Source organism: Zootoca vivipara, chromosome 8, assembly GCF_963506605.1.
Source record: "Zootoca vivipara chromosome 8, rZooViv1.1, whole genome shotgun sequence".
NCBI classification, from domain to species: Eukaryota; Metazoa; Chordata; class Lepidosauria; order Squamata; family Lacertidae; genus Zootoca; species Zootoca vivipara.
In genome coordinates, this window is record NC_083283.1 from 56,740,452 (window position 1) to 56,764,567 (window position 24,116).

Consider the following 24,116-nt stretch of genomic DNA (forward strand, 5'->3'; position numbering starts at 1 on the left):
GTAAACTGTTCTCATATGCTGATTTATTGAAAAGCCTTTATGTCACCTATGCTAATGTTTGGCTGTTTATAGGCACAGAAAAAGTACGGCAAGCTGAGAACTATAAAAATCTCCATATTGTAAATCCAGACTGGTTATGGAGCTGCTTGGAGCGTTGGGACAAAGTAGAAGAACAACTGTTTCCTTTGAAGGATGATTACCTTAAAACACAAAGGTAAAATGTAATTTTTTATTATTTAAATAATACACTTGAGTTTAAAATCTTATGGGGTTCACGGTTAATATCCAGTCTTACAAATAGCTGAATGAGAAGATCCCAGTTAAACAGGATTACAGTGGTACCTCAGTTTATGAACACAATTGGTTCCGGAAGTCTGTTCATAAACTGAAGCATTCATAAACTGAAGCGAACTTTCCCATTGAAAGTAATGGAAAGTGGATTAATCTGTTCCAGACGGGTCCGTGGAGTACTCATCCTGAAGCGTACTTAACCCGAAGCATGGGTGTAATTGGTTCCGGAAGTCTGTTCATAAACTGAAGTGTTCATAAACTGAAGCGAACTTTCCCATTGAAAGTAATGGAAAGTGAATTAATCCGTTCCAGATGGGTCTGCGGCGTTCGTAAACTGAAAATTCGTAAACCGATGTGTTCATAAACCGAGGTTCCACTGTATACAGTACAGAGAAAGGTGGTCCTTTGGGTAACCTTAACCCAAGATATTTGTTTAGAACTTAACAGGTCAAAATCCTGCACTTTGAATTGTCCCTGGAAATAAATAAGCAGACAATGCAGTTGGTACAAAAAGAGGTTAACATGAGCCATGTGTAAGAAGCCTAAACCACCTGGTCTTCAAAAACAGCTCCATAGAGCATGTAGAATAATCAAGATGAAGTGACTTAAGGCACGCATGGCTCACCATAGCAAGACAAGAAGGTTCCAGAAAGGGGCACAGATGGTGTGTCCATCTTAATTTTGCATAGGCATTCCTGGCCACAGCTTGAACAGCCAGGCCTGAGCCTAGATCCAAGAACACCACAAACATAGGAGCATTTTGTTTTAATCTTCTTTTTATTCATTCAGATATGAAAACTAGCCAGAACCGATAGCTAGTGCTCCATTCCTATAAACACTTCTTTAGTAATAACCCCTGCATGGATTAAAGGGTGCCATCACATAATTAATGCTTCCAGACATGCAGCATTAATTGTTTCCATGAATGGGCAAGGCTTTTCTTTGGCCAATATCAAGCTGGGTATTACATAAATTGTGCTGTGTTTTACTAGGTGGAGTAAGGATACTTCAGACCAGCTCCATAGTTTCAATAAGATGGATATGTGTGCATGTTTTCTGTAGTTGGAAATATTGCTTTGATGTTATTTAATGTAAATAACAGGTTTTGTTTGGTGCACTCTAATAAATCTGATCCACAAGACTGAATTCTTGTGGAAATAATTGCTGTTTTACAGCTGAGCTATGAATGTGGAAATCTTTAGAGATAAATGAGAACATTTTTAATGTACAGTTCTTTGTATCAATGTAGAAGGGCTCTATGTAGTTCGGTCTAAATTAGGGTTTCCATCACTGCACTAAGCCATAGTTTGGCACAGGCACGGGTCCCTTTTTCAGCCCGAGGGCCACATTACTTTCTAGGCAAATTTCTGGGGGCCACGTGCCAGTTCTGGGTAGGGCCAAAGGCAAAAGTGGACTGAGCAGTTAATGTAATTTTTACCTTTGTACAGTGGGCTTGATGACACTAGAATCAGGGGTGGCCAACTCCCAACAGACTGCGATCTACTCACAAAGTTAAAAACTGGCAGTGATCTACCCTCTTTTTGGGGGTTCAGGTCAAATTTGTTGAGCTTTTTTTAGGAAGGAGGTAGAATGTTGAGCTTTTTTTAGGGGAGCCACAGTTGTTCAGCTTCTTTGGGGGGAGCCAATGATCTACTAGTGATCTACCGCAGACATCCAGTGATCTACCTGTTGGACATGCCTGCACTAGATGAGACATCCAGTGATCTACCGGTAGATCACGATCTACCTGTTGGACATGCCTGCACTAGATGATCGACATATGTCAACAAGTTAGCCTGCTGGAGTGGGAAGAGAGTTCAAAGGGCTTTCTCAGCCCTTTGCACAGTGCTTTCCAAACATGCACCAGCCAGTTGATTGTCAGACACTGGGAAATGCTGCACACACGTCTGAACAAACTTTTCAAGCCCTGTGTTAACACTTGGGAAGTTCTGGGCACAATGCTGTGCTGGTTGTTGGGTGCTTGGGAAGCACTGTACAAGGAGCTTTGCAGGCCCTGCAAATTAGCAGCACTTGCAAAGCACTTTTCAGCCCTGCCCTTACTTGCCCCACATTTGACATATGCCCCATACCTGTCCCTGTATGACATCATGTGTAGGGCAGGTGGGACAGCACTGGACTAAAATAGCCAGGAGAGAAGATGTGGGCCAAATATGTGTGTGCTTATTTTTATATATGCGTGTGTGTGTGTGTGTGTGGAATGTTGACTTGCTAACTTAAGTCTTTTAAACATTTCATCTAACAGAGAGTACAGTCCTGCCATGTTTCCAGATATACACAGTGCTTTCCAGACTGCTCTTTTCCACCCAACTCCCATTCATCCAAAGTGTCAGCCTGGTCCTGAAGTTCGGCTTTATGATCCCAACACCGGAAAATTAATTAGGAAAGGATCTCAAAGCGCCAGTCAGTCTTTGTATATTCAAGCACCAGCTTCTCCTCTCTCTCTGCCCGTCCATGGGGAACATTCCTTATTCAGGTAGATGAAGATAACATTTCATAAATCATTTTGTTTGGCATTAAGATTTTAAACAGGATTGTGACAGACTAATTCCAAGTGTGTTTTCCTCTTGCAATAGGTGTTCTTGAGTCTATGTGTGACACTATATTTTTCCTAAAGAAAAGTGTAACACAATTGTGGCTAACCTTTTTGGCCTGGCTGCATTCACCATTGGGCAGTCCAAGAGTGGGGTGCATATCACACCCTCACATACACAAAAATATGCACTATTGGGGTAGCCACAGGTGCGCACACACACAGAGAGCTTCCCTCCTTAGCTGATCATCAGCTGAGCAGGGTGAGGCAATGTTCCCTCTGTACTTGTTGAACAATTGAAATGATGAACTGGAATGATAAACAGTGAGGTGCTTTGTATCCCAATCAGGGTGCTGGATTCTGCCTACCCCAGCTCCATATTTACTTTTTTTTAAAAAAAAAATCTGCCACTGCTGCCAAACTCAGTGGAGCCTTAGAAACCATAAAATGTGTGTAGGGGTCAAGTCCCCAAACAGGATTAGCCAGCTGTAATATAAAAGTAGGGAAACAAGAATCCTTCTTCACTCTCTCCTTTATTGTGGTTACTTCTGGTTAAGCACATTCATATTATCCAAAACATATTACAGTGGGGCTGAACACTTTTGACTTTTTAAAATAATGTTGTTCTGTTCTAATGCTTTAGAAAAATTGGATCCATTTTTAGTGGCAAAAAACATAGGCTTCGTTTGGGGTCTGTGTTCTGGTGGGGTGAGAGTCCCGAGTGAGGTGGCTATAGAGTAAAGCACAAATCCTGTAATATGAATGCTTTTTTGTTCTGCATCCCCTAGAGCTTATCTGTTTCTACATTTAAAAGAAGACAGGTTCCCAAACTTCTACCTAATTTGTCCGTGGGAGAACAAGTGCTACAGTGAGAATCAGGCTCATGAGTGGCTCACTATTGATAAAGCTTTGACATTGCCTTCAGAAGTCTTTGAAATGCGGAAGAGGGCAATCCATATTGAGCAACATGAAGAATAGGGCAAAGTTTTCCACTGTATGAGTTTTGAAATGGATCTTTATTCCAAACTTAATCTATCTTGACATTCTATTCAGTTCAGATCATAACAGTTATGTAATACAGAGCTTTTGAATCTTTTTTCAGAGTTGTTCAACCACACCAACAGCTTTTTGATGAAGAGGAGATGCCAGCAAGTGAGAATGAAGAGCCTGGCCCATCTAAACGGAAACGCCAGCCAAGTATGTCTGAAACAATGCCACTATACACTCTTTGTAAAGAAGATTTAGAAAGTATGGATAAAGAGGTGAGTTTGATTGTGTACTGCTGAGTAATTAATTGACGTGACACATTTTTAATGCAGTAGAGATATCCAAGCGCCTCTAGGGTATGGGAAGATGAAGAGTGAGGGTTAAGCTCAAAGATGAAATTTTTAATTTCCATTGATAAAATGGGTTATCATAATGCTTCATCTGGAACTTGAGTGTGGAAACATCATCTGTTTCTTAGCATAACTTACATTTTATATTCGTTCAGAGGGAATTTGACTGCACAGTTTGATTGCAATTATTACCCAGTGTTTCCTACCTGAGGCTCATCTGTATATATTTGGTTACATGTAACATACTGCAGAACATGTAAGAGATATTACATATTTTTATTGTATAGTTACTTAATATCTGACCCTGCTTTCCTTTCCCGGCAAGAAATAACACTTTTTATGTGTGTAGCAGATATGAAATGAAAGTTGAATATTATGAAGTCTTATTCTGAAACTCATACACTCAAATGAGATGAAGTTGAGTTATTTCTTGAAATACCTTGATGCATAGATTTTTTCCTTTATCTCATTTTCACCCAATAATATTTTTGCTTCACACTTCAGAATTTATCACTGCAATTCATGAAGTTGAAACACAATTAGAAATGAAATCCAGGGACTCTCTATAATCTTAGCAGATACACTAGTGCCTCGGTGGCACCTGCAGCCCATAGATCATGCAGTGTCCTTATGAAGGATGTCCTTTGTATCCCTTCAGCCTTATGACGCAGAAGTAAAACTTTTGTATTTGGATGCTAAAGGATAATGGGGGAAATGGAGGTTTCTTCCTTAGTTTCTTAACTAATACTGATTTTATTTTGCATATATGTGTGTCAGAATTGCTTGCTCCAGAGAATATTATTTCATTTATTTCAATCTACTCAGCTTTTATTTTTTGTATGAATTGTAAAAATGTTAAGTCCTGTATAGGCAATTACTAAGAATACCACAGCTACAATCTGCATAGGCATTTTTTAAATAAATAGTGGCTGGATCCCCTGCTGCTATGGAGAAACTGCTAGCAGCCTATAATCTGAAGATGAATAACTCCCCAAGAACCACACACTGTTTACTTTAATAGTTGAATAAAATTTCCCCACAAATGGTCATGTCCTTACAAGTTTTTGCAGAGGTCTATTAGTAATCGAAAGCTCTGCTTCAACTTGTCTTTATGTTCACACACATCAAATGTGCTGGGTGTTTCAGCCTGTTTTGGTCTCCTGCTGGTCCATTTGCTGGAGGCAGAATGGACTTGCAATCTCCATGGCTGCTTTCCCAGAATGCATGTAGAATTGTACTGGGGGGGGGATTGGCTGTTTCTTAAAACGTGTCCCAGTCTTATGGTGCCCTGAAACTTAGAATTAGTTGAATTGGAGACTCCTGTGATACATTTGCATTCCCTAAGACAGAGTAAAACAGGAATAGTTGTCATTTCAGCTGGAGGGCTACATTCCCTTGTGGGCAATGTGGGAGCTGCATGCAGGTAGGAGACAGGGTCAGAGATGCAACTGGGCAGAACACAAGATTGGCTTTTGTCTCTGTCCAGTAGATTACAACCAGGCACCAAAAGTCAGAGGCTTCTACATCCACCCACACTTCTGTCTATGCACTATCCAGGCAAATTAGGGTCATCATTATAGTTCAGTGGCACTATAACAAAGCAGACCTAGACAGTATGCACTTGTTTCTTCTTATCAAGATCCTTTTCTCTGTTTCAAAAGGAGACTATATTCTGCTTGTTGATTTTTAGCATCCCTGAAGAGCACAGGAAATCAAAGTGTAACCTGCAACAAAATGTTTGCATTCTGCTCCTGAAGATGAGTGCTTCAAGATTCCAGTGATTCTGGAACAGCAGCTATGTAGCAGCACATGGTTTTTTGCCTGTAACTCTACCCAATCTCTAGTCTGCCCATCCCTTTCTCTTATATAAAAATAAGAGTGTTCTGAGATTCTTTCCTTTGTCTACCTACAGGAGGCTTAGGAAATCATGTTACCACCAGACCCCTCCAAAAGGTGTATTCACAACTGAGTGGTTGAAATAAATTTCTGGGTCCAGGCTGGTGTTTCTCCCCCCCCCCCCCCAGGAAAAGGCAGCAGTTTGTCAGGTTTGCATAACTGTTTAAGGTAGCATTACCAGGTCAAGTTTTGCGTGTTTGTTGTCAGCACCAAGAGTCTTCACAAACGTCATTGTTGCAGTGGTATTCCACCTCAGGTAGAAAGGTGTTTTTAGTTTACCAGCTCCTGAGGTCCCCTTCAAGGTAGAAAGCCTACAAGACATTCAGCATACTTTCAACGCTAGAATTTCACAGCTTCCTGGTTAAGAAATAAAAAGCCATATCCTGCCATTTCTTCCCAGACTACCAGAATATCAGCAGACCTAATGTCCTTGTTGCATTCACTAAGCCTCATGGCTTCTTGTCTAGGCATCTTGCCTTTGCTTTACAATTACTCCAATGACTCCTCCTCCACCACCAGAAGACCATAGCACACAGCAGTCACTTTCCAGTGTCCTGCCATGCCAACTCCACTCTATTCTCCAGTGAGCACCCCCTTTCAGGAGCCTCCCTTGGTCATCCTCATGGGTGCCAGTCTTGATGGCTGTGGAGCTCATTACCAGAACCCTATGTGTCAAAGGAATTTAGTCTCCCTCAGAGGCCAAGAGTAGTATCAGCTGGCAATAACTTTGAGCAGTCAAGTTAGCACCTGAAGCCTTTCATTCTCTAAGCCACCAACACATCCTATGAGCCTATGGGGTAGCCAACCTGGTTCCTTCCATAGATTGTAAGACTCTAACTCCTATCAGCCAGTATAACCAATAATCAGAAAAGATGGAAGGTGGCTTTCAATGACATCAGTAGTGTGCCATGTGGACTCTAGAGAGATGGGGGATGGCTGCAATTCCTTTTCCTATAATATTGAGAGGTGCAGGGAGAGTTATGACTCTTGGAGTGTGAGTGAAAATCTCAAAAATAAAAATCATTTGTAGGCACCTGCTTAATTTTTGCCTTTGAATAACCCTAACAAAAGTGAGGGGGGTTGTTTAAGGGTGTTGATGGAAACGCCTTGCCCCCCACAATCTCTCAAATATATTTCATAAAATCTGCATGACACTAGGTGTTGAGTGACATGGCTATCTGATCCCAATGTTTTGTTTGGGAGAAGAGGATGTTTTGTTGCCTTTTCCCCCTTTGTGTCTTTCTTGTAGTGGTGGAGAGACTGCTATATTAAAGTTACTGGTATAACATAAAAAGCCAACCTGGGAGCTCTGGAGATACAAGGCAATACAAGGGAAAAAAGAATAGAAATTAGTTCGGATGCTATTATTATAAAGCCTTTGACTGAGAGGATGCTATACTTCTTAAGTCAGTATGTTAGATGCCTGTGTAGCTGAAGTAAGCGGAAGTAAGTTCTCTTGAATGCTGGAGGGACCTTAATTCTTAAACTGCATGTGGAAAACAGATCACATTTAGTGAAACCACCCTCTCTTTAAAATGGCAGAATGGTTGAATGTGTGTTAAAGAGTAAAGTGCAATTTAGCACAACCAAGAAGACACTATTATTTTTTATTTATACATAAGTTCGCTTCAAGGATGTTAGTTATTTCTGTACTTGCATTTCAAGTGCTGGAGGAATACAATGGGCGCCAGCATGTCTTGTAACTGGTATGCATCCTCTGGTATGCAGACATTAACATTAAACACTTCTGCAGGAGCATTTATTCAGTGAAAGGCAGAAAATACAGAACTTTGCAGTTTCAAGCAACATGAATTATCTTCCACCACACCTTCTCTATTGACAGTGTATTGCTATGCTCTAATCAACATACCGGTACGTGGTAGGCATGGACCTCAGTTCTGGTAGCAAATATTTGTTGAAATAAAAGCAATTACCAAACAAAATGCCTTTGAATGTCCACAGTTGCCACTGCTCAATCTTTTCATGGGAGGTACTTACAGTTTAAAGCTTTAATAAGTTCTCTTTTACTAGTGTCCAGGTTTGTAATAACAAGATGCATGAAGAATTTGGAGAATGCTTCTTTGAACCTCCCTGAGACCTGTGGGTGTAGGGCAATACACAATTTTAATAAATAATAATAAAGTTTGTCAAATAGCACTTGTGGGGAAATTGTCTAACAAAATTAAGTTGACACTAGGTTTAAAGGATAAAGATTCTTTAGAACTGATCAGTACAGCTTTTTATGTACGTGACTAAAATGAAACATATAATACTTTTTTGTTAACATAAGCTACATTTATGTCTACACAAATGGTTGTGTGGGATAACTACTTATTGGGTTTTTTTGATATTACTTTGGATGTATTGTATCTTATGTGTATACAATGTTGTATGTTGTAATCTAATAAAACATTTTTTGTGTTAAGAATCATAGTACCGGTAGCTGCTTTTCTTTTAGGGCTAACGCAGAATTTCTTAGATCTCATTACACAATTCCACACTTTTCCTCAGTATGACCTTCAGTTGGATTTAATCATAGCAGCAAATAATGTTTTTCACCATTGCCTGAAGTACATACAACATGGAATTACAAGTTATTGCAAACATTTCTCTCCAAACATGTATTATTATATCCCTGTTCCTTCAGCTTTGGATTCTTTTATTACTTAGAAAATATGCCTTAGATGTTAATCCATATCAGTCATATCAAGCTCTAGATTGTGGACACAGCCTTTTTTGTCTCAGCAGTCCAATCCTAAACACATTTATTCTGAAATTTTACTGAAGTCGGAGGATACCAGCCTCAATGGGATACCAGTTTAGACAAATACCTCCTACTTGCTGTGCTAGTTTGCTCTGTCAATCCAAAAAATATGGTGCTTTGAAGTTTTTCTGTCTTTGATTCAAGCATTCCTACAACCTAAAAGAAAAGGATGCTTTAGAAGTGTTGGATAAAACTTTTTAAGAGCTTTTTCAGACTCATCTCTCACTAAATATATTTTCCGGTTCTCTCTCTATATATAGGGGGTAGAATTCTCTCTTGCACTCTTTCCCGTCATATACTCTTCCTTTTTCAAGAGTTTTCTATTAATTTTAAACAACTATGATTTGGAAGTAGTCAGTCATTATTTATTGAAGCCCCACACATCAACAAGAACATGTGCATGTTGAAACTTCTTCTGTAGCTTACTTTCAATACCCAGTTTTGAGGGAAAGTTGTGGTTTACTTTAATTCAGTTTTATCCCATTTAAAACATTAAATGAAAATGCAGGTACTCTTTTTTTTCCACAGATGTAATTGCTCAGCATTCTGTTCTCATTTGACTCTTGCATTAATTTACGTATTGCCTTATGCTGCCCTGAGAAGCTTGGAATTTTAAAAGATGCATCAGAAAGTATTTGATACGGATATGCAGTCATTGTGCAATTCTTCTGCTAAACTGTTGTGTCATTACTAACGCTTGATCGTTTGGCAGGTTGATGACATATTGGGAGAAGGCAGTGACGACAGCGACAGTGAAAAAAAGAAGACAGGAGATGGAAAGGCAGCACCACGGAGTAAAGCAAAAGAAACTGTAAATGTAAAAATAGAAGAGAGACCTGCTTCAGCATCTTCAAGTGAAAGAAGCTTGACAGGCAGTGTACCCAGGTATGTGCTCTTTACCTTATTAAAATGAATACTGTTGGTGTTCTCTGCATTATATTTCTTTCACCTACTACTTCTTTAAAGTGCATATAAAAATTATGTAACAGACTTCCAAAGCATTTCTGCCAGTATGCATCAGAAAGGCTGAAGATCCTAGAACCAGGATGAAATAACCATGGCTTACATTAACTACAGTTCCTTGGGTGTAGATGAAATGTTAAAGTGCAGTTTATATACATATAAAAACACAGATGCAAAAGCCTCTGATCTCTCATTACAGCTATGCTAGAAGAGAAAGAAAGAAAGTGCATGAACCCAAGGCTTGCAGCAGCTTATTACTGTCACAGTAAACCATAGTTTATGATAACATTCAAAATTGCCTGTTGATAAACTGAGAGCACTTTAATTCTGAAGGGAATACCTCCAATCTTGTGGCAGCAGCAGAAAAGAGGAGAAATGCATGACCCTGAGGCTCATTCACATAATGCTAAATCATAGTTTACTGTTGCATCTGAATGAAGTCACTGTCTCAGTAATCCTTATAGCAAGCCTGTAAGGTTAGGGCAGTATTATCCCTATATTGGGACGCTGGTGGCGCTGTGATGTAAACCACTGAGCTTTGGGCTTGCCGACCGGAAGGTCGGCGGTTCGAATCCCCACAACAGGGTGAGCTCCCATTGTTCGGTCCCAGCTCCTGCCAACTTCAAAGCACCTCAAAGTGCAAGTAGATAAATAGGTACCGCTCCGGTGGGAAGGTAAATGGTGTTTCTGTGCGCTGCTCTGGTTTCGCCAGAAGCAGCTTAGTCATGCTGGCCACATGACCTGGAAAAACTGTCTGTGGACAAACGTCAGCTCCCTCGGCCAGCAAAGCAAGATGAGCACTGCAACCACAGAGTCGTTTGTGACTGGACTAAACTGTCAGGGGTCCTTTACCTTTTTTATCCCTATATTGCAGTGGTTGCAGCTAAGGCTGAGAAAATGGTGCCTTACCTGTGGCCACTGTATAAGTTACGGCCAAGGTGAAGTTTGGACTAGGACATTTCATACTCAAAACAGTGCAGTCCTGGTTTATGATTCCTCAAGAGTCGAGTCCCAATTTGTTTTGTGGGGCTTAATCCTATGCATATACAGTCGTACCTTGGTTCGCAAACGCCTTGCAACTCGAACGTTTTGGCTCCCGAATGCCGCAAGCCCAGAAGTGAGCGTTCCAATTCGTGAACATTCTTTGGAACCTGAGCGTCCAACATGGCTTCCGATTGAGTGCAGGAAGCTCCTGCAGCCAATTGGTGCCAACCTGGTGCCAATTGGAAGCCGCACCTTGGTTTTCGAATGTTTTCGGAAGTTGAATGGACTTCCGGAACGGATTCCGTTCGAGAACCAAGGTATGACGACTACAAGATTGAAGCCTTACCCATTTTGCTTTTTCCCCAAAAAACTGAGCACAGGTTTGCTTTTAAAATTTTAGAAGACATTGTAATTTAAAAATTCAGAACATGAAACAATGGCTCTTTTACCAAATAAAACTAAATTTTCAAATATTATTCAGGTTTCCTACCATGTTCAATATTATTAACATCTATTATAGAACTGAATGCTTGCTTGGTCAGATGATATGCAAATTCTGTGCTTTTTCAGGTCTCCAAATTATAGTACTGCCTGTCAGGGCAATAATATGGCACACAATACAACTTCTATAATAAATACATAAAATTACTCAAACCTATTTTGAAATAAGATGTGTACCCTTAACAGTGGCAACAATTCTCTCATGACTGCTAGCTTGACCCCAAACTACCAATTATCATGCACTGTAAAGCATGCACTCTTATTAACAGCTCTGTGCACAGACCTTCAGAGCCTCCCAAGTGTCAGTTGTTATGCTTTTTTACCTACAGAAATCTAATAAATCCAGAAATGAAGATGACAGATGCACCTTCTAAAACATCTGGGGAGTTTAAAATCATACTTCACAAGTAGGATCCTTTACGTTTTTTAAGGGTAGTTGCTAGCTGTTCCGTCTAAAACCAGTTCCTCATATCTTAAGAGATTTGGCAAACCTCTGTGAAAAGTTACAGCTATTTGCATAGTGAGTAATCCTTTGCACACAGAGCTGATGTAAAGCACGCCAGGGTAAGTTTAGCTGGCATAAAGTTACACCTGATCCAAACCCGATTCAGTAGCAAGGCAGCGGCAGCTGCTCAAGTCTGGCAGAGGGAAAACAAGTCTTCAAAACAGTGTTCAATGCCAACTTGCCAGGTCACATGATGGAACTGAATGGGCCTAGGATCCAGCCTAGGTCCCACCCCCCTCTGGTTCCATCCCCAGAACACCACTTTTTAGGTACTTACACCAGCTTTGGTTCAGTCAACTGAGGCTGGAATGAGCACATTACGACAGCATATCTTCTGCTGAACCAGGGTTCCAGACTTTATGCTGGCCAACCTGGGAATCAGCCAGCTGAGCCAAAGATCTGTTGCATATTAAGCTGCTCAGCCCAGCAGATCTTGCCATAGGATTGCTGCTCTAGTTTCTCATTTCTCAGAATAATGAATTCACCCTTTGTACTTCAACATTTCTTAGAACATAGTACTTCATTGTTCATGCACATGAAATGCATGTGCTTTTTGACCATAACTTCTGGCTATTTTCCTTTTCGCTACCTATGGAGATAACAAAATTGGAAACACATCAGTCTTCTCCATAATGAGATACAACATTTATTTATTACATTTAGCTGCATTTGCTCAATAATAGAACTTATTATTACTTCTATTCTAATTATTTATTAATCTAGAGGTCAGCACTAGTTTTTTAAAAAAACAAAACAGGGAATACATTATGGATCTTGCAAGGTATGTTGGAACATGCACATTCCCCATGAGCTCTTGGGAGTTTCTCAAAGAGCTTAGGAATGGAAAACATCTACGGTGCTTCTCCGTTGTGGGTAGTTCCTCCCCATTCCTCTGTAGTTTAGACTCTTCCATAATTTCTCTGCAGAATCAGAGTGCAGCATCAGATGAAGCAGAAGTTTATTTCATGAGAATTACACATGGGTTCTCCACACACATTGTTATTAGTGCTTGCAGTTTCAACAGTGGTCAAATAAATAGCAGCAAGAGTTCAAGTCATAAGTACCATATTAAAAAAGACACCTATTGTCCTAAACTTCAAAGAACTTGCTGAAAACGAGAAGACGGATGAGATTCTCTTGAACTTTTCTCTGTCCTTATACCAAGAAGTTACCTATATATAGCCTCTTAACGGGTATTTCTAAGGAAGACAAATGTCTTTCACCAGAACAATTTATTAACTTCACTGTCTGTTGTCTCTACATTTTTCTTTCTTCTATCACTTGACAGTTTCCACAGATCTACAGCTTGATGGAATGCAAGCTCATGAATAATACTGTTATGGTTTACAACGCGCCGCAAAACCTCATTTTGGACAAAACGTTTCATAGCATCCTCTTCAATAAGAAAAATACTCTGAGCTCATTGTCCTACATACTACACTGCAGCAGACTCCCAATTTTACAGTTATACAAAGTTATACAAGACTACATTGGTTTGATGTTTTGTTTCTCAATATGTTTAATAGGATTTTCAAATAGTATCATTTCTTGCCATTTATAACTTGGCCAAGTTATCCAAAGATATAACTGCATAATTGCAGGAATGAAATATTGATATGGAAGGCTAATTCTGTAAGTTGTAGGCAGCTGAGCACTTTTCACCCAGGAACATGAACAGGAAGCTATTTAGGTTGGGCACTTTTAAAAATTTATTAGTTTTTTAATCCCACCTTTCCTCCTAATTCCCCCTGCACAGCTCCCCCCCCCTCCGGTCATGGCATATAGCAGGGGTGTCAAACTCAAATTCATCGGGGGCCGCATCAGCAGTTTGGTCACCCGCAAGGGGCTGGTTGTATCTGTAGGACTATGTGTCCACTCTTTATTATCATAAATTATTGTCACTGCATTCAATTATTACTGTTTTTTGTAATAATGTAAGTAATAACTAACATAGTCAGAATAATGGCAAGTAGATATTCAAATGTACAATTATTGTACAATTTATTGAAACATGATTTTTTGGTAACTGCACTGGGTGGTGGAGGCTCGCTAGGGTTTCATGCAGGAGCTTTGCAGAGCTACTGGTACCTGGAGATGCTGGGGTCCTTCTGCATGCAGGACAGATGTTCTGCCAGTGAGCCACCACCCTTCACCAAAGGGACTGGCTGAGGTTGACTCACTGGAGCTGTTCTCCTGGTTCCAGGGTTTAAGGGCCAGAAGTATAAAGCAGCATCCTATGTTTCTGAGGAGAGGGAGAGGGAGGGGAGGGAGGAAGGAAGGAAGGAAGAAAAGAGGGAGTGGGAGGGAGAGAGGAAGGAATGAAAGAGGGGAGAGAAAGAAGAGTAGGAAATAAGGAAGGGAATAAAGAAGGAAAGAAAAAGAAAGAGGGAGAGAAGACAGAGATAAAGAAGGAAGGAAGGAGAGGGAAAGAAAGAATAAGAACGAGAGAGAGGAAGAAAGAAAGGGAAGGGGGTTCGTCGCCTTGATTCAGCGCCAGAAAAGAGCGCGAAGGGACCCAGGGGCAAAAAGCATTTCCCGTGCAGCGTGAGGCAGTGGGTGTCCGTTTTAGGAGACGTGCGTAAAACCTCAGAGTTGCACGTTCGTGAGGCTGAGCCGCTGCTGAGCTCACGTTCATGAGGCTGAGCCGCGGCAGGAGGAGGAGTAGGTGAGGCAAGAGGAGGAGAAGGCGGCGGCTTGCCGGGTCGGTGCCCGGCAGCGCCGTACGGAGAGTTCCGAGCCTCTGGGACGCAGCAGTGCTCTGTAGCACTTTGAATCCTCCTGCTCCTCCACGCAGCGCTGCTGGGTGCTTTGTCTGTGCTTCAGCAGCAGCAGCAGCCATTTCCAGGCGCCGAGCCGTGGCAGGAGGAGGAGGATTCAAAGTGCTACAGAGCACTGCTGCGTCGCAGAGGCTCGGGACTCTCCGTGCGGCGCTGCTGGGCGCTGACCTGGCAAGCTGCCTCCTCCTTCTGCTGTGGCTCGGGGTGCTCCACGCAGCACTGCTCCGGCCGCCTTTCTACCCCCCCCCCAGGCCCCAGCTGTTTGTCAGCGCTTTTGTCGGCGCAGCACTTCAGCAGCAAGGTCCCGCTGGCTGGGGCGCTCGGCGGGCCACATGACGAGGTCTGGCGGGCCGGATTTGGCCCCCTGGCCTTGTGTTTGACACCCGTGGCATATAGGATCAAACTAGGCATGTAACAGCATGGATTGCTCAGTTGTTCCTTTCTCATAGGAGCTTACTTCCAAGGGAGGCAACAGAGAAAGGAGAGTAAGCAGGTAAATAAAGTTTTCTTTAAAAGCAGTTCCAGGAGGAAGAAAAGTCATAGTATTAGAGCAAGAGTTGTTGAAGAACAGCTGAAAGTGGTAGAGCTGGACAAGTAAAGGTCACAGGAAGAGATGTCAGGATTCAAGAGCTTCATAAAACAATGGTGTATTGTGGAGGGGGTCTGGAAGCTTTCTGCAAGAAATACCTCTGCTCACATAGAGATATATTTACAGTTCTTTATTATATACAGAATGCAGTTACTCTTCATGTGTCCGACTCATCGCTAGCAGATTCCGGAAGTGGAGATTTAATGCTCTTCCTCCAGCAGAGAAGCCTGGGTAGCCCCAGCCTCCTCCTCTGCTCCCGTCTTTTCCACCCCCTTCGTTCCTGCAGGAAGGAACTGGCATACCCTCCCCATCAGTCCCTGAACTTGGCAGGAGGTGCTGAGTCTCTTTGCTTGCATCTGAGACCCTTTCCACCTCAGAGTTTCCTTCCGTTAACTCTTCCGCTCCTCCCTCTCCCTTCCTGCCTATAACTTACTAGAGGCTCCTCTTGGGCTTGCTGAGTCCCTTCCCTCCTTTCCAGACCCCTCCCTGGCAGCTCCGTGACACATATACACTACCAACCCCAATAATAGCAAGTCGTTCCTTTTCCTTTCAAGTAATTTAATAGATCTTGGGTGCAGGAAAAACCATAGGGTGGTATATAGGGCACAGACCATGATTCATGAATTCATAAGGGGGGAACCATTCTTTTACAGGAAAAATGCACCCATATTATAAATTTGAAAAATAATTGTCTGGGTCATTTTTCATATTATAGTAATGAATGGGTGATGAATAGATTCTAAAAGTGCATATGTGCAACAGAACTCTGGAAATGTCTATTAATCAATATTTCTATTGTGTTTTTACAATGAGAAAGGAGGTCAAATTCTTTCCTGGAACTTAACATAGATAACATTATTTTTATGCAGATATATTTTATTCCCTGTATAAACACATTTTTAAGCTGGAAGATTTTCAGAGAGAAAAAGAGACAAAAGCCAAAACGTAGTTAGATACCCAGATGTTACTCTACTGTAACATTCCCAAACCACTCTAGTTGCAGTAGGATAGTTAAGAAAAGCATACCTAGTTTTTCTTTCTAGGTCATGAATGTGAGCATGATGACTTATATCTCCCTTTCATTTATCATTAGAGCTTTTCATTATCTGTACAAAGTATCTAACCTTTGAATTCTACTAAGTTCTTTACTGCATTGATAACACTTGACAGAGGATGGTATGATTTAAAGTATGCATGGTGCTCAAGTGATAGATTTAAAATATTCTTTCATCTTTCGTTGGCATTTTTCTTTTTTGTTGTTGAACAAAAAATACAGGTGCAAAACTTTTTTTATACTTACTAGAGCTTTGCCCATGAGTTCCAAATTCTTAATTCTTTAAATTGATAAACTACTAGGGCCAGTTCAGATATTCAGTAGTTCCTGCTCGAAGACAAAAAGAGGAATAGAACTCCCCACCCCTGATTTCAAACTCTAGGCCTAATATAAATTGTGCAGCCATTCTGGAAATGCACTAAAAACAACAACGTTATTGGCATATGCAATATTTTTCAGGCAGATTTTTATACCTTATACAAGCTGATTTTTTTTCATTCTATGCTTCAGTTGATCCACCATATCATCATTCCTTATTCTCATATGTGCCACAGTCTTTACCGCCTTCATTCATCTGTCATGGCTCTCAAAATTGTTGATTCACTCTCATGTGTTTTGCTGCCACTTGCTGATGTCTAGTTTTCTGTCATGTCATGTCTCCTCTCCCATCCCTGATCTCCTCCTCACTGTCATCCCAGCATAACATTCCTAGGTGTCTTGCTGATGTCTGAAACAGAGAAATATTACAATATTTCTGTCACTGCTAGAGAACGTAGTTTCATCCAAGTTCCTCCTCCGTGGTCAAAAGTCTTTCCTGAAGTGTCCTTTATTTATCTTATCTCCTCCACTCCCACGTGACTCTTCCCAATCTTGTCTCTACTTCTAAGTATAAATCTATGGCCAAGTATCCCCTTTTTTGCTACTTTCTGTCTCATGAATATTATTAGACCTCAGGGCAGGAATACTTCTCTACAATGCCTATCATCTTAGCACTACATCAATGCTAAATAGTGAGTTTATTTCCTGCTCTGAATAAAAAGTACAGTTAATATGATATGAACTTTAAGTGCTGTGTTGCTTCAAAAAATATTTTCTCTCTTTTTTTATTTTAATACTGCGTAAATATGTCTTATCTTCTTAATGTCTTGAGACACCAGTGCTGTCAAAGTAGTTTCAGTTATGTAAGAAAAGCTCTCAAGGGTTTAAAGAGAACTTTAAAAGACCCTTTTATCATAGCTTGATCTTGAGTATTGTTAGCCTCAATATGACTTGGCTTTGAGACAATAGTGGCATGTGTGAAGGTCAGACGTGGCAAAAAGATGCTGAATAAAACTCCAAACAGTGATTTCTTCACAGAAAAAGGCAATGCCAGCAAAAAGAATGATGGCGGGGGGGGGGAGTGATAATCATAGTAGGAACATTTTTCTTAGTCATTTTTGGGAATTTCCACTGATCATGAGTGTCCTTTAGCCAGGAGCACATTTTAGGGGTTTTTCAGGGTGGGGAGATTTAAAACCCGCCTTTTAGATAATCAAGATAGGGGGTGGGATTCAATGTTGTGCTCTTCACATCATTCCATCTGCGCAACCATACCAGCTTGCCATACAGAATTATACCCCCGTCCCACACATTGTGCTAGGGATTCTCACGCCCCCCAAGCCATTTTTTTAACTGTACCAGGGGGTGGGGGGAAGCCCTGCTGCACAAGCAGCTGTTCTTGTACAGGGCTTCCTTTTACAGGACATTAGGTGAAATCCGCATTTTAAAAACATTAGAAAAGTTTTATTTTATAAGCCCTGTCGTCCTGTGTTGCTCCCGTTTCGTTGTTTGGAAACAAATAAACCTGTGCGCTTAGGTTAGAATCAAAATGTTCAGAGATAATAGGCAATCTCAAAGAATGATATGAAATAGAAGGGAGGCCCTTCTCGCCATCTCTCCCTAACTGCTATCCTTGCAGCGAGAGAGTGAAGAGTATTCAGTTGTTGCATGCAAGGTAAAGAAGGAATGGGAATAGAGTGTGGATGGAACACATGAGCCCAACATTTATACTTGCATTTCTAAACCATTATTCAACACAGGCTAGCCAATGTCATTGTGGACTACAACTCCCATCATCCCTATGCACTGGCTGTGCTGGCTGGGGCTGATGAGAGTTACACCTGGAGGCACCATGTTGGCTACCCCTGTTTAACCCCTGTGGATGTAGCCATTGTTTTGTTCTGAGGTTGAAAGCAATCAATAGTGGCTTAGAAGTACAGTGGTACCTCTAGTTACGAACGTAATTCGTTCTGGAGGTCGGTTCTTAACCTGAAACTGTTCTTAACTAGAGGCTTGCTTTCACTAATGGGGCCTCTTGCTGCCGCTGCGCCGCCGGCACACGATTTCCGTTCTCACCCTGGGCAAAGTTCTCCACTCGAGGTAACTCTTTCAGGTTAGCGGAGTTTGTAAATTTTTAAGATCAGAAACAAAAAATGGACATGCTGTGTATGGATTCCTTTATAATACCCATAAAGACAGCTAGTGTAATTGGACCATATCCTAACAGTGTTAGGTTTGTTCATTTAATGGATCTTTGACCCCTTTTTTAGTGAAAGGTGGCCTTATTAATATTGATGCTACCTATGCTGGTTCCTCAGAATAGTTTTCTTGGTTATGGAAGCAGCAATGTATTTCTCTTTAAAATTCCACTATATGTTTTAGGAGTCCCATCAATGTTATATCCAATCAGGGACTTAAGCAGGAATTGTAGGAGGAACAGGCAACCGAAATGCTAGCTTACAATAGAATTGCCACTTTCCCCATTCTGTAGACTAAATTAGATAAAATTATTCCTGCTACTTGAATGCTGAGTAGGACTGAGATGGCTTGTCAATCTCTCATACACATATTCCCATCTGAACCTTGAATTTAAAATTGCTAGAATTATCCCAAGCCATAACAACAAGCTGTTTGGCTGTGACTTTTGTTTGAAGTATTATGCAAGCTCTGTGTAGCATTGACAACAAAATGTCAGGTACTTTACATGAAAGTAACATGATTAACATATTTCAGGTTAATTTTCTATTTCCCAAATCTGGATTTTTCACAGACCTCTTTAAAAATGTAGAAAAACCAGTTAAGATAACTGGATACTTTTATACTACCCAGTGTCTTTCATTCACATTGTAGTCCAAACAGGTAATTGAGTATCATACAGCCTTTGATACAGAAAGTTGAAACTAATAACTAGCTTCTCCAAGGCCTCCTAATGAATCCAAGAACAACTGAGACTGAGACAAGTACTGTACAAACTCAAATTATTATTCAAGCTCTTTCTGGGAACAAGTCATGAAAAGCAATATAATACAAGCTCTGGGATTTTCTTAGAGACAAGACACTAAAATAAGCATGGAAATACCTTTTCAGTATCCATTGCTATTATATGAAAAGTACAATGAAAGTTGTCAAAGGTATATGCAAGGAACACTTCCCACCCCCCCTACCGTTACCAGCTTGTATGTAACTCTGATGTGCTCTCTAATTGACACAGCTGCTATTTAGGTTAATTATATGTCAAAAACTGCAGAATGATAGATAGTGACAGTAGACATAGTGTTAAATTAAGCCTGGGATTTTGACAACGGTAGCTTTTGGGAGCTAACAAAAATAAAATACCCAAAACAAAACCTGATGTTGTAAAGTATTACAAAGAAATCGGACTACCCCAGTATTAACTTGCTGCCAGGGGCAAAGGCAAGATTGCACCCTCGTCTTTCCATTCTGTATGCAGAAACCAACTAGACCAGGGGTCCCCAGACTACGGCCCGGGGGCCAGATGCGGCCCAATTGGCCTGCCAATCCGGCCCGCGACGACCCCCGCCGCCACCCGCTCTTACGGCGCGCAGCGCGGCAGCGCTCTTCCGGGTCAGAAAAAAAGCGCCGAAAATCCTTTGTGCGCATGCGTATGGGCCTCTCCCGACCCGGAATAGGTCATATCTGGTGCACTTCCGGGTCGGGGGGGGGCCCATACGCATGCGCACAACGGATTTTCGGTGCTTTTTCCACCCTGGAAGCGCGCCGCCGTGCCAGTAAGCACCCGTGCGCATGCGCACGGGCGCGTGCTCCCCCGTCCTCTGGCCCGCCGCGCGATCGGCGCGGTGGGAAGCGGCCCAAACGCCGGTAAGTCTGGGGACCCCTGAACTAGACAGACACTTGAATCTTACTTTAACAGTGATAATGAGACAGCCTTCTGCATTGATTCAAGGGGTAGCAGACTAGCTTAGGGCATATGGAGCAGATCATGTACACGCACAACTCTGCTGGCTCTGAGCCCCTCAGCACGTGACTGTCTCAATCTGATGTTTGGGCCAGCCCTGCTAAGGAAGTGTGTCATGATAATGTGATCTCAAGGTGAGGATAGGATCGGCATATGGTGCTAGAATGTCTCCCCCCCTTTTTTGCAGTGTGTTGAAGTATTTTTGCCATGAGTTGTGGGGCTGCATAGGTTTTTAAGTTAGTCTGAAATGGAGATTTGCTTTTTCAGGAAAACTAATCAAGCCTGTTCACTGACCTTTAGCAACATGTTATTTGCTTTTTCCTGCTCTCTTTTTGTAGCCTGCTGAATCTGTGTGAGGCAAGCTAATCCGTTAAGGATTCTATATATTGTACTGATTCCAAGTAACATTTATTGTGGAATGCTTTTATAACTCAATTTTTTTATTTAAAAAAACCACTAGGTTTTAAAATGAGCATTGGTAATCCATAGTATACAAAAATCGTTCATGATATCAGAAATGCATCTAACATAGGTTTTCCTAATGAACTCATAAAATGTACCATTCAGCTCTTTGTAATAACTGAAGTGCATTAATCCTGACCACTATAATATTTAATGGCTCGTTGGCACAAAAGTAAACACTTAAAATGTCTGCACACTGATGTTGGACTAGTTGCTTTCAGTATAATATTCCCTGAATTGTACTGTGGGGATTGACTGAAGTGAATCCATGCATATATATATGAAATCAGTTATACATCAAAACACATACAAGATTAAGTTAGAAAATAGCAATGCAATTGTATACACGTCTATTTAGAAGTAAGCCACTGACTTCAGTGGGTCTTACTCCCAGGTGCTTCCATCATATATTGCAGCATGAGAGATTTAATGTGAAGAGATCCAAGAAACCCCCTAAGGGAAGACAATTAAATATAGTAATATAAATTAAACAGGGGTGTTTATGTCTGAATAAACTGAAGACTGCTGCTCTGGGCAAACAGGGTTTTTTATTATCATGTTTATTTTTATTAGGATAAAGTTAAGTACTACAATTAATATACTGACCTCTTTTCTACTCAAGGAAGATATAAAGACAGAGGCAGAATTTCAGTTATGTGAGCATTTGTTATTAATCATTGTTTCTGTAAATCACATATGGACAAACTATGGCCACAATCCCAGCTCTAGACCCAAATATGAACAGCTCTCATTCCCTGTGATTTTCCTGACATGTTGGAAAGGAAGGACCAGCTCTTTTTTTGATAGAGAAGGACACAGAGGGGGCATTGCAGGTCACTTTTGAAGAACAACTGGAGATAAGGCAAGTAAAGCCGTTCTCATAAAATGCTGTACAGGGTGTGCGGGTGCTGATTTAACAAGCCATGATCCTATCATTTTTCCCTATTACTTGGGATAATTTCCATTAATCAGTTTTTTAATACATTTTGATTATCATTTCATCACTATGTTGCTTCCTTGTTGTAGGGACTCAGAGGAAAGAAAAATATTGTTAAGGGAGATTTGATTGTGAAAACCTTTATGAGCAAAATATGAAAGGGCCTCAATTAAGGTGTTGATTGCATTTCTCACACTAGGTATTTTGGTGTCTGATAGTGGCAATAATTCCTGCATCTTTTGTAAGGAGCTGATCTAAGTGTGTACACACTTGAAATATGCAAGTATGTGAGCTTTTGCGGCATCCTCCCAGAGCTACCCCAGCATGATTGCACCTCAAGATGATTAAAAACAATATTTGAGTTACATCAGGAGACATTGTTTTCCCTTGGATTTCCCAAGAAAGTATTTAACTGCAATTAGTATGTACTTATGTCAGAAGATGTACACCATCAAGCTTCCTTTCCTTGTGTGCTGTCACCTGCTTTTTAGCATGCTTGACACACAGGAAGGAGACAGCAAGGTGGAGAAGCATGTAAAGGATATGCCCACCTCATTAATTCTCACTAATTATGTTGGGAATAGGATATAGGACCTCTCAGGGTACATACATAGAGTATGAAGAAGAAATATGCTGTGGGCGCTGCACTAGGAAATGGGAAATGTAGCCTTCACTGTTTCCCAGTTCTTCTTATTCTCTTCCTCTTGCTTGCTTCCTGCCAGTCAGGGGAGGAAATCTAATATTCTTTTCTGAGGGGCAGAAAGGAAAAGAGTAGAATAGATTGAACTATAGTTCAGAATGAATTGAACTATAGTTCTCTGAAGTGATGGAAAGCTTCTGAGCATGCTCTGAAGCTTCCATTGTATTACTAGAATCACAGTAGGTAATGAAAATATCCCCTGCTGGTGGTTCCTCCCACCCTTACAAGTCATGCTTTGGATAGAAAAGAGATACCACTAACAGGGAGGGCAGGGGGTGATTGAGCCAAACTAATTACCAGTTTGAGTTCAGCTCATAACTGGTGTGGCTTTTTTAAACTGAGAGAGTTAGCCTCTCCTTTCTGAAAGTCAGTACTATTCCTCATCTTAAGCATCAGAAACTCAAAGGGAAGGTCTGTTGGATAAGACCAAAGGCCCATCTAGTTCAGCATTCTGTTATCACAGACAGCTTTGGGATAGCTCAATTGGCAGAGCATGAGATTCTGAATCTCAGGTTCATGGATTCATGGCCACCTTGGGCAAAAAAAATGCCTGTATTGCCGGGGGTTGGACCAGATGACCCATGTGGTCCCTTCCATCTTTGCAATTATAGGATTCTATATGACCCCACCGCAACATTGCTGTTGTTATAATTTCCATACCTCCCTTCATCGGATAATCACAGGGCAGTTTACAATATAAAAACACAAAAATACATACCACAAATAAACACCATTATCCACCACACACACAGCTTAAAAGGCCATAGATTAGCAACTGGTATTCAGAGGCACACTGATACTGGAGGTAGTACAAAACCCACAGTGCAACGTGGGACTTTTCCCACCATTTGCCATCCACTACCAGACAGTGGAGGAGGTATTGGGGCCAATTTACACTTAGGCAGTGTACAGGTTTTAGGCTCATTCACCCAGTGCCCCAAAGAACACCTATAATGTTTGGAGACAAGACTAGCTCTGGCTACTCAGTATCACACACACCATTTTTACATATTTGCATTCCTCCTTCAGACATAGCACCCTTGCCCAACCTGCCTGCTGGCTGAGGCTGTTGGGAACTATGGTCTAAAACAGCTAGAGGGCGCCAGGTTGGTGAAGGCTGCATTATAGTACTGTATTCTCCAAGTGACACAAGGGAAATGAGTGGCAAATTTGTGTGCTGTGTAGAGTGTGTTATGAGGTTTACCCTTTGCAAAATGCCAGACATGGGAACAAATACACATTTATCTTGGCTATCAGCTTAATGGTAATGAATAGTACTTGCACAAACCTTCCATGTTTTATTTTGTCTTTTATGTTGGCAAGACAGTACAGTAGAGACTTTTTGGACTACATTTCGGAACATTATGTAGTGCCACTTGTAACTTGGCATCTCTGTGACTCATTAATTAGCAGTGATTACAGTTCCAGCAAGAACAGTTCACACTCTCGTAGCAAAGTTGGTGAAACTGGTTTTCTATACCAATATGATTCAAATAAATGAAATTTTATTCCTAACTAGGGGAGTGGAAAGGATTTCAGGAACATGAAGG

General features: G+C 41.2%; 1 protein-coding gene across 1 annotated transcript in view; it reads left to right on the forward strand.

The window, feature by feature from the left end:
- Window positions 1–24,116, forward strand: part of CTDP1 (CTD phosphatase subunit 1) — a 50,871-nt gene that overhangs the window by 22,627 nt on the left and 4,128 nt on the right. The window contains exons 9-12 of the mRNA XM_035125056.2: window positions 73–214; window positions 2,555–2,785; window positions 3,945–4,104; window positions 9,552–9,724. Coding sequence (XP_034980947.2) covers window positions 73–214; window positions 2,555–2,785; window positions 3,945–4,104; window positions 9,552–9,724 — 706 coding nt within the window. The remainder of the gene's footprint in view (window positions 1–72; window positions 215–2,554; window positions 2,786–3,944; window positions 4,105–9,551; window positions 9,725–24,116) is intronic.